The sequence below is a fragment of the Haemorhous mexicanus genome, chromosome 37 (assembly GCF_027477595.1).
Source record: "Haemorhous mexicanus isolate bHaeMex1 chromosome 37, bHaeMex1.pri, whole genome shotgun sequence".
Classification (NCBI taxonomy): domain Eukaryota; kingdom Metazoa; phylum Chordata; class Aves; order Passeriformes; family Fringillidae; genus Haemorhous; species Haemorhous mexicanus.
Window position 1 is genome coordinate 1,078,969 of NC_082377.1, and position 10,628 is coordinate 1,089,596.

At 57.4% G+C, this 10,628-nt stretch overlaps 1 protein-coding gene and 1 long non-coding RNA gene across 2 annotated transcripts; one reads left to right on the forward strand and one right to left on the reverse strand.

The window, feature by feature from the left end:
- The first annotated feature begins 149 nt into the window (after positions 1-149).
- Positions 150-1,005, forward strand: LOC132341226 (uncharacterized). The gene is made up of 2 exons (XR_009490132.1): positions 150-218; positions 667-1,005. It is a non-coding gene; the product is annotated as an uncharacterized LOC132341226 (long non-coding RNA).
- A 340-nt stretch (positions 1,006-1,345) lies between these two features.
- Positions 1,346-9,321, reverse strand: EIF5A (eukaryotic translation initiation factor 5A). Its single transcript, XM_059872587.1, is given in 6 exon segments — positions 1,346-1,464; positions 2,462-2,529; positions 3,986-4,117; positions 6,443-6,547; positions 9,154-9,282; positions 9,284-9,321. Coding segments are annotated over 5 exon segments (465 nt in total). The 5' UTR covers positions 9,320-9,321; the 3' UTR covers positions 1,346-1,464; positions 2,462-2,466.
- Between the last annotated feature and the right edge of the window lie 1,307 nt (positions 9,322-10,628).

Sequence of the window (10,628 nt, forward strand, 5' to 3'; positions counted from 1 at the left end):
AGCCTCTAAGAGTGGGCGGGGCCCTGGGGGGAGGGGCTGGGGAAGGGGATTTGGGGTGGGGGAGGGGAACGGGGGGGTGGGTTTGGAGGGTAGGGGGAGGGGCAGGGGAGGGGTCAGCACCCCCTCACCCCTCCCCCCACCCCCCGCAGGCGCTGCACCCCGGCCCCGCCCTCCTGCCCAGCCCCCAACTGCCCGTGGCCATCCAGGGCAACGCCAAGGTGGGGGCGGGGCAAAGGGGGGAGGGGCAAAGGGGGGGAGGGGCAAACAGGGAGTGGGGGAGGGGAATGGAGGGATTTAGGGGGGCTCAGTGTGGGGGGAGGGGCAAAGAATTGATTGGGGGAGGGGAATGGGAGAGTTTGGGGGGAGGGGAAGGGCTGGGTGTGGGGGAGGGGCAGAGGGGGTGCCCACACAGCCCCCGCCCCTCCCCCACTCACCCCTCCCCCTCCCCTCCCCCCCCACAGCCGGCGCTGCCCTTCCCCGCCCCCCCCCCGCGCCCGCCTCCCCCGGAAGTTTCCCGCCCACGGCTCCGCCCCGCAGCCCCCGCCCCCCCCACGTGAGTCCTCCGCCCCTCCCCCACCCACCCCAAGCCCCTCCCCCATGGATGGAGGGGGCGGGGGCAGCGCCGCCCCTCCCCCCTCACCGCCCCTCCCCCCCACCCCCCCCCAGGCCCGGCACGGCCCCTTCCTCCCCCACGGGCAGGGCCAGCGCTTCTACCACAAGTGATGACGTCACGGCAGGCCACGCCCCCGCCAGCGTGACGTCACGGCAGGACACACCCCCGCCTGGGTGACGTCAGGAGGGGGGGAGGGGATTTTAAACAAAATTTTGGGGGGGGGGGGGGGGAGGGGAGGGCGGTCAGTGACCCCGCCCCCACCCCCGGGTGAGTAATTAGCGCTGTAATTAATGAATTATTAATGGAGTCATTAATGAAGTGATGGCAGCCATGAAATAAAGGTTTAAATATTAAAAATAAATAGAAAATAAAGAATATTTTTGTTTTGGGCAGGGGCGGGGGAGGGGCAGGGCCGGGGTCCGTCTGTCCTGGGGCCCCGCCCCCCTCCCCAATTAACGCCGGTAATTAACGAACCGATGGCTTGAATTATTTATTTATTTATTTATTTATTTATTTCCCATCCGGCGAGGCCCCAACGAGAGGGGGGAGGGGCAGGGGGGAGGAGCAAAAGGGGGAGGAGCCAAAAAGGGGGAGGGGCCTGGGGCCACCCCTCCCCCCCTTTCGAGGGGCGCCCCTCCCCCACCGCGGGGCTGGGGGGGGGGGGGTGTAAAGGGGGGGAGGGGTTTGGGGGGGGGAGGGGCGGGGGGACCCCTCCAGCCCCCCCCTCAGAGTTTGAGCCCCTCCCCCCTCCGGGTCGCCCCTCCCCCCTCGCGCCCCTCCCCCACCTCCCCCCTCCCCCCCCCGCGGCTGCAGTTGGGGGAGGGGCCCGGCCCGACCCCGGCGGCGCCGGCCTGGGGAGAGAGAGAGGGGGGAGGGGCTGGGACCCCGAGCGGGACCCCAGACCCAAATGGGGACCCCCCAGAGGGACCCCAGACCCAAATGGGACCCTGAGCAGGACCCCAGACCCAAATGGGGACCCCCAGAGGGACCCCAGACCCAAATGGGGACCCCAAATCCCACAGAGACCCCAGACTCAAATATGGACCCCCAGTGACCCCCCCAGACCCAAGATGGGACCCCAAATCCCCCCCAGACCCAAAATGGGACCCTGAGCGGGACCCCAGACCCAAATGGGGACCCCCAAATCCCACAGAGACCCCAGACTCAAATATGGACCCCCAATGACCCCCCCCAGACCCAAAATGGGGACCCCAATCCCCCGCCCAGACCTAAAATGGGGACCCTGAGCGGGACCCCAGACCCAAATGGGGACCCTGAGCGGGACCCCAGACCCAAATGGGGACCCCAAATCCCACAGAGACCCCAGACTCAAATATGGACCCCCAGTGACTCCCCCAGACCCAAGATGGGGTCCCCAAATCCCCCCCAGACCCAAAATGGGGACCCCAGAGGGACCCCAGACCCAAATGGGGACCCTGAGCGGGACCCCAGACCCAAATGGGGACCCCAAATCCCACAGAGACCCCAGACTCAAATATGGACCCCCAGTGACCCCCCCAGACCCAAATGGGGACCCCAAATCCCCCCCAAACCCAAAATGGGGACCCCAAGGCCCCGCCCCCACCTGCTTTACATGCCAATCCCCGCCCTTTTGTCCTTATTTGGCCATAACCCCACCCCCTCCCCTTATTTAGCACAGCCCCGCCTCCTTTTTGCCTATTCGGTGAAGCCCCACCCCCTTTCCCATGCTACAGCCTAAGCCCCGCCCCTTTTACCATATTTGGCCCTGACCTTACTCCATTGCCATATATGGCACAGCCCCGCCCCTTTCCCCATGCAAGGCCCCAGCCCCGCCCCCTTTGCCCTATTTGGCGTGGCCCCGCCCACCTGCCCTATTTGGCCATGGCTTTGATCGCGACAGCGGCTTCCTCGGTCATCGCCGACAGCACCGTGATCTGGGACAGGGGACACCCAGCCATGGACCAGTAGAAACCAGTACGGACCGGTGCGGACCGGTGCGAACCAGTACGGACCAGTACGGACCGGTACGAACCAGTAGAAACCAGTACGGACCGGTGCGGACCGGTGCGAACCAGTACGGGACCGGTACGGACCGGTACGAACCAGTACGGACCGGTTCGAACCAGTGCGGACCAGTACGGACCGCTACGGACCAGCACGGACCAGTACGAACCAGTGTGGACCAGTACGGACCAGTAGGGACTGGTACGGACTGGTACAAACCAGTACTAACCAGTACGGACCAGTACAAACCAGTGCGGACCAGTTAGAGACCAGTGCAGACCGGTATGGACCAGTACGAACCAGTACGGACCAGTAGGGACCGGTATGGACCAGTATGGACCAGTACCGACTGGTATGGATCAGTACAGACCAGTACGGACCCAGTATGACCGGTATGGACCAGTATAGACCAGTACGGACCAGTACAAACCAGTACGGACCAGTACAAACCAGTACGGACAGTACAAACCAGTACGGACCACTGCGGACCGGTATGGACCAGTATGGACCAGTACGGACTGGTATGGACCAGTACAGACCAATATGGACCAGTGCGGACCAGTACGGCCCAGTATGGACTGGTACAGACCGGTACGGACTGGTATGGACCAGTACAGACCAGTAAGAGCCAGTACAGACCAGTATGGACCAGTGCGGACCGGTATGGACCAGTACGGACCACTATGGACCAGCATAAACCAGTTAGACCAGCAGGAGACCACTATAAACCAGTATAACCAGTATAGACTGTATAAACTGGTACAGACCAGTATAAACCAGTACAAACAGTAAAAACCAGTATAACCAACTCGCTGCAGTCGTATTTCTGCTCGATCTCCTGGCCCAGCTCCCCCAGTATAACCCAGTACAGACCAGTATAACCAGTATAACCCAGCTCCCCAGTCCCTCCCAGTATAAACCAGTATAAACCAGTATAAACCAGTATAAACCAGTACCAGGATCTCCTCGCCCGCAGTCGTATTTCTGCTCGATCTCCCGGCCCAGCTCCCCCAGTATAACCCAGTACAAACGGTACAGACCAGTACAGACCAGTATAACCCAGCTCCCCAGTCCCTCCCCAGTATAAACCAGTATAAACCAGTATAACCAGTACCAGGATCTCCTCGCCGCAGTCGTATTTCTGCTCGATCTCCCGGCCCAGCTCCCCCAGTATAACCCAGTACAGACCAGTATAACCAGTATAACCCAGCTCCCCAGTCCCTCCCAGTATAAACCAGTATAACCAGTACCAGGATCTCCTCGCCGCAGTCGTATTTCTGCTCGATCTCCCGGCCCAGCTCCCCCAGTATAACCCAGTACAGACCAGTATAACCAGTATAACCCAGCTCCCCAGTCCCTCCCAGTATAAACCAGTATAACCAGTACCAGGATCTCCTCGCCGCAGTCGTATTTCTGCTCGATCTCCCGGCCCAGCTCCCCCTCCGGCAGCCGCAGATCCTCCCGCACCTCGCCGCTGTCCTGGAGCAGCGACAGGTACCCGTCCTGGATCCCGATCAGCTGTACAGGTGAGACAGGTGAGACACGTGAGACACAGGTATGGACAGGTGAGACAGACAGGTATGGACAGGTGAGACAGGTGAGACAGGTACAGGTAACACACACAGGTACCCGTCCTGGATCCCGATCAGCTACAGGTGAGAGACAGGTGAGACACAGGTATGGACAGGTGAGAGGTGAGACAGGTGAGACAGGTACCACACACACACACAGGTACCCGTCCTGGATCCCGATCAGCTGCAGGTGAGACAGGTGAGACAGGTATGGACACAGGTAACACACACAGGTACCCGTCCTGGATCCCGATCAGCTACAGGTGAGACAGGTGAGACACAGGTATGGACAGGTGAGAGGTGAGACAGGTGAGACAGGTACCACACACACACAGGTACCCGTCCTGGATCCCGATCAGCTGTACAGGTGAGACAGGTGAGACACAGGTGAGAGACAGGTATGGACAGGTGAGACAGGTGAGACACAGGTGAGAGACAGGTATGGACAGGTGAGACAGGTGAGACACAGGTGAGAGACAGGTATGGACAGGTCAGACAGGTATGGACAGGTGAGAGGTGAGACAGGTGAGACAGGTAACACACACACACAGGTACCCGACCTGGATCCCGATCAGCTACAGGTGAGACACAGGTGAGACACAGGTACGGACAGGTGAGACACAGGTGAGACACAGGTATGGACAGGTGAGACAGGTACAGGTAACACACACAGGTACCCGTCCTGGATCCCGATCAGCTACAGGTGAGACAGGTACGGACAGGTGAGACAGGTAACACACACACAGGTACTCGTCCTGGATCCCGATCAGCTACAGGTGAGACAGGTGAGAGACAGGTATGGACAGGTGAGACAGACAGGTATGGACAGGTACAGGTAACACACACACACAGGTACCCGTCCTGGATCCCGATCAGCTACAGGTGAGACAGACAGGTGAGACAGGTGAGATACAGGTAAGATACAGGTGAGACAGGTACCAACACAGGTGAGACACACAGGTACCCATCCTGAATGCCCATGAGCTGTGCAGGTGACACAGACAGATATGGACAGGTGAGACACACAGGTAGGGACAGGTGAGACACACAGGTAGGGACAGGTGAGGCACAGGTAGGGACAGGTGAGACACACAGGTAGGGACAGGTGAGACACAGGTACGGACAGGTGAGACACAGGTAGGGACAGGTGAGACACACAGGGACAGGTGAGACACAGGTAGGGACAGGTGAGACACACAGGGACAGGTGAGACACAGGTAACCCATCAGCACCAACTGTACAACAGGCAGGTAAGAACAGGTAGGACCAGGGAGATCCCCAGGTGTGTTACAGGTGTGCACAGGTGTGTTACCTGTGCCAGGTGTGTTACAGGTGTGTTACCTGTCCAGGTGTGTCACAGGTGTGTTACCTGTCCAGGTGTGTCCCAGGTGTGTTACCTGCCCAGGTGTGTCTCTCACCTGGAAGTCGTTCTGTTTGATGTTGGGCACGTCCATGTTGTGGGTGGACGGACAGATGTGCACAGGTGTGTCACAGGTGTGTTACCCCGGGTGTGTACAGGTGTATCACAGGTGTGTACAGGTGTGCACAGGTGTGTTACCTGTCCCAGGTGAGCTCACCTGAAGTCGTTCCGTTTGATGTTGGGCACGTTCATGTTGTGGGTGGACGGACAGGTGTGCACAGGTGTGTTACAGGTGTGCACAGGTGTGTTACAGGTATGTTACCCCAGGTGTGCACAGGTGTGTAACCCCAGCTGTGTACAGGTGTGTTACCTGTCCCAGGTGTGCACAGGTGTGTTACCTGTCCAGGTGAGCTCACCTGGAAGTCGTTCCGTTTGATGTTGGGCACGTCCATGTTGTGGGTGGACGCACAGATGTGCACAGGTGTGCACAGGTGTGTTACCCCAGGTGTGTACAGGTGTGCACAGGTGTGTTACCTGTCCAGGTGTGTTACCTGTCCCAGGTGTGTTACCTGTCCAGGTGTGTTACCTGTCCCAGGTGTGTTACCTGTCCAGGTGAGCTCACCTGGAAGTCGTTCCGTTTGATGTTGGGCACGTCCATGTTGTGGGTGGATGGACAGATGTGCACAGGTGTGTCCCAGGTGTGTTACCTGTGCCAGGTGTGTCCCTCACCTGGAAGTCGTTCCGTTTGATGTTGGGCACGTCCATGTTGTGGGTGGACGGACAGATGTGCACAGGTGTGTTACAGGTGTGTTACCCCAGCTGTGTACAGGTGTGCACAGGTGTGTTACAGGTGTGTACAGGTGTGTACAGGTGTGTACAGGTGTTGTTACCTGTGCCAGGTGTGTCCCTCACCTGGAAGTCGTTCCGTTTGATGTTGGGCACGTCCATGTTGTGGGTGGACGGACAGATGTCCTCGTACTTCTTGCCCGTGAAGATGTCGATGCCCACCAGGTGCACCTGGGGGGAACTGGGGTTACTGGGAGGGACTGGGAGGGGAACTGGGAGGGACTGGGAGGGAACTGGGGGGAATTGGGAGGGGAACTGGGGGGAACTGGGACAGACTGGGAGGGACTGGGAGGGGAATTTGGGGGAACTGGGAGGGACTGGGAGGGGAACTGGGGGGAACTGGGAGGGACTGGGGTTACTGGGAGGGGCTGGGAGGGACTGGGAGGGTCTGGGAGCACAGTAAGAGCCATACTGGGAGCACTGGGAGGGACTGGGAGAGCGATACTGGGGTTACTGGGAGGGACGGGGAGGGGATTTGAGTTACTGGTTTATACTGGGAGGGACTGAGAGGGACTGGGAGAGCTGTACTGGGGTTACTGGGAGGGGAAGTAGGAGGGAACTGGGGTTACTGGGATGGACTGGGAGGGACTGGGAGGGGACTGGGAGGGGATTGGGGTTACTGGGAGGGAACTGGGGTTACTGGGATGGACTGGGATGGACTGGGGTTACTGGGAGGGGACTGGGGTTACTGGGAGCACTGGGACAAACTGGGAGAGCGATACTGGGGTTACTGGGAGGGGAACTGGGAGGGACTGGGGGTTACTGGGAGCACTGGGAGGGGAAGTGGGATGGAACTGGGGTTACTGGGATGGACTGGGAGGGACTGGGAGGGGAAGGAAACAATTTTGGGGAATTTTGGACCAATCAGAGCCCAGGACGGGCTTGGCCTGACCGCGATCGCTCGGGGCTGACTCGGCTCAGGAATTTGGGATTTCCTCGGGAATTTTGGGACTTTCCTGGGAATTCCAGAACTTTCCCAGAATCGTGGCAACCTTTGCATTCCCAAATCCCCAAATTCTGGGATTTTTGGGGCATTTTTTGGTGTTTTTTTGGGTCGTCAGAACCCAGAAAAGGCTCCATGAGAGACCTCAACCCCTCGGCGCTGACTCAGCTCAGGAATTTGGGATTTCCTCGGGGATTTTGGGATTTTCCTGGGAATTCCAGAACTTTCCCAGGATCGTGGCTACCTTGGCATTCCCAAATCCCCAAATTCTGGGATTTTTGTGGGGTTTTGGGGCATTTTTTGGGGAATCAGAGCCCCAAAAAAGCCCCAAGAAGCTCTGCATGAACCGCGATCGCTCGGGGCTGACTCGGCTCAGGAATTTGGGATTTCCTCGTGGATTTTGGGATTTTCCTGGGAATTCCAGAACTTTCCCAGGATCGTGGCTACCTTGGCATTCCCAAATCCCCAAATTTTGGGTTTTTTGTGGGGTTTTGGGGCATTTTTTGGGGAATCAGAGCCCCTGAAATGCTTCAAAAACCGCTCGAGGCACCGCGATCGCTCGGGGCTGACTCGGCTCAGGAATTTGGGATTTCCTCGGGGATTTTGGGACTTTCCTGGGAATTCCAGAACTTTCCCAGGAACGTGGCAACCCTGGCATTCCCAAATCCCCAAATTTTGGGGTTTTGGGGCATTTTTTGGTGTTTTTTTGGGTGATCAGAGCCCCAAAAAAGCCCCAAGAAGCTCTGCATGAACCGCGATCGCTCGGGGCTGACTCGGCTCAGGAATTTGGGATTTCCTCGGGGATTTTGGGATTTTCCTGGGAATTCCAGAACGTTCCCAGGATCGTGGCTACCTTGGCATTCCCAAATCCCCAAATTCTGGGATTTTTGTGGGGTTTTGGGGCATTTTTTGGGGAATCAGAGCCCCTGAAATCCTTCAAAAACCGCTCGAGGCACCGCGATCGCTCGGGGCTGACTCAGCTCAGGAATTTGGGATTTCCTCGGGGATTTTGGGACTTTCCTGGGAATTCCAGAACTTTCCCAGGATCGTGGCTACCTTGGCATTCCCAAATCCCCAAATTCTGGGGTTTTGGGGCATTTTTTGGTGTTTTTTTTGGGTCGTCAGAACCCAGAAAAGGTTCCATGAGAGACCTCAACCCCTCGGTGCTGACTCAGCTCAGGAATTTGGGATTTCCTCGGGAATTTTGGGACTTTCCTGGGAATTCCAGAACTTTCCCAGGATCGTGGCTACCTTGGCATTCCCAAATCCCCAAATTTTGGGATTTTTGGGGCATTTTTTGGTGTTTTTTTTGGGTCGTCAGAACCCAGAAAAGGCTCCATGAGCGACCTCAACCCCTTGGTGCTGACTCGGCTCAGGAATTTGGGATTTCCTCGGGGATTTTGGGATTTTCCTGGGAATTCCAGAACTTTCCCAGGATCGTGGCTACCTTGGCATTCCCAAATCCCCAAATTCTGGGATTTTTGTGGGGTTTTGGGGCATTTTTTGGGGAATCAGAGCCTCTAAAACACTCCAATACCCTCTCCAGGAACCGCGATCGCTCGGGGCTGACTCGGCTCAGGAATTTGGGATTTCCTCGGGAATTTTGGGATTTTCCTGGGAATTCCAGAACTTTCCCAGAATCGTGGCTACCTTGGCACTCCCAAATCCCCAAATTCTGGGATTTTTGGGGCATTTTTTGGGGAATCAGAGCCCAAAAAAGCCCCCAGAAGCTCTGCATGAACCGCGATCGCTCGGGGCTAACTCGGCTCAGGAATTTGGGATTTCCTCGGGGATTTTCCTGGGAATTCCAGAACGTTCCCGGGACGGTGGCTACCTTGGCGTGGCCGTGCTTGCCCGTTTTGGAGGTGCTCATCTCCACGATCTTGCAGGGGCGGCCCTTGAGCACCACGAAGCCGTTCTTGCGCAGCGCCGAGCACTGCATGGGGAACGTGGCCGACGCCCCCCGCGTCGCCCGTCTCGAAGTCCAGGTCGTCGGCCATCGCCTCTCTGGGGGGGCAAGGCCCGAATTTTGGGGGGTCAGGAGGTGGGGGAAGTGAAATTTGGGGGGTCAGGGTGGAGCTGGAAAAATTTGGGGGTCGGGGAAGGGCGGGGGACCCCAAAAATTTGGATTAAAGGAGGAGAAAAAGGGGCAGGGAAGTAAAAAAGGGAGGTCAGGAGGTGGAAGCTCCAAAATTTGGGGGGTCAGGGGGTGGGGATCCCCAAAATTTTGGGGGTCAGGGGGTGGGGGACTCGAAATTCGGGGGGTCAGGGTGGAAGCAGGAAAAATTTGGGGGTCGGGGAAGGTCAGGAGACCCCAAAAATTGGGATTAAAGTGGGAAAAAGAGGGTGAGAACCACAAAAATGTGGATAAAGGGGTGGGAAACTCCAAAATTTGGGGGGTCAGGGGGTGGGGGAACTGAAATTTGGGGGGTCAGGGTGGAGCTGGAAAAATTTGGGGGTCGGGGAAGGGCAGGTGACCCCAAAAGTTGGGATTAAAGTGGGAAAAAAAGGTAAAAAAGAGGGTGAGAACCACAAAAATGTGGATAAAGGGGTGGGGAACTCCAAAATTTGGGGGGTCAGGGGGTGGGGGAACTGAAATTTGGGGGGTCAGGGGGAAGCTGGAAAAATTTGGGGGTCGGGGAAGGTCAGGAGACCCCAAAAATTGGGATTAAAGTGGGAAAAAGAGGGTGAGAACCACAAAAATGTGGATAAAGGGGTGGGAAACTCCAAAATTTGGGGGGTCAGGGGGTGGGGGAACTGAAATTTGGGGGTTCAGGGTGGAGCTGGAAAAATTTGGGGGTCGGGGAAGGTCGGGGGACCCCAAAAATTGGGATTAAAGTGGGAAAAGGAGGGGAAAAAGGGGGTGGAGACCCCAAAAATGGGGTTAAAGGGGTGGGGAACCCCAAAATTTGGGGGGTCAGGGGGTGGGGGAACTGAAATTTGGGGGGTCAGGGGATGGGGGAAGTGAAATTTGGGGAGTCAGGGTGGAACAGGAAAAATTTGGGGGTCAGGGAAGGTCGGGGGACCCCAAAAATTGGGATTAAAGTGGCAAAAAGAGGTGAAAATTAGGGTGAAGACCCCAAAAATGGGGTTAAAGGGGTGGGGATCCCCAAAATTTGGGGGGTCAGGGGGTGGGGGAACTGAAATTTGGGGGGTCAGGGGGAAGCTGGAAAAATTTGGGGTTTGGGGGACCCCAAAACTTGGGATTAAAGTGGGAAAAGGAGGGGAAAAAGGGGGTGGGGACCCCAAAAATGGGGTCCCAAAATGGGAAAAGGGAACCCCTAAAAACGGGGAACCCCAAAAAGGGGT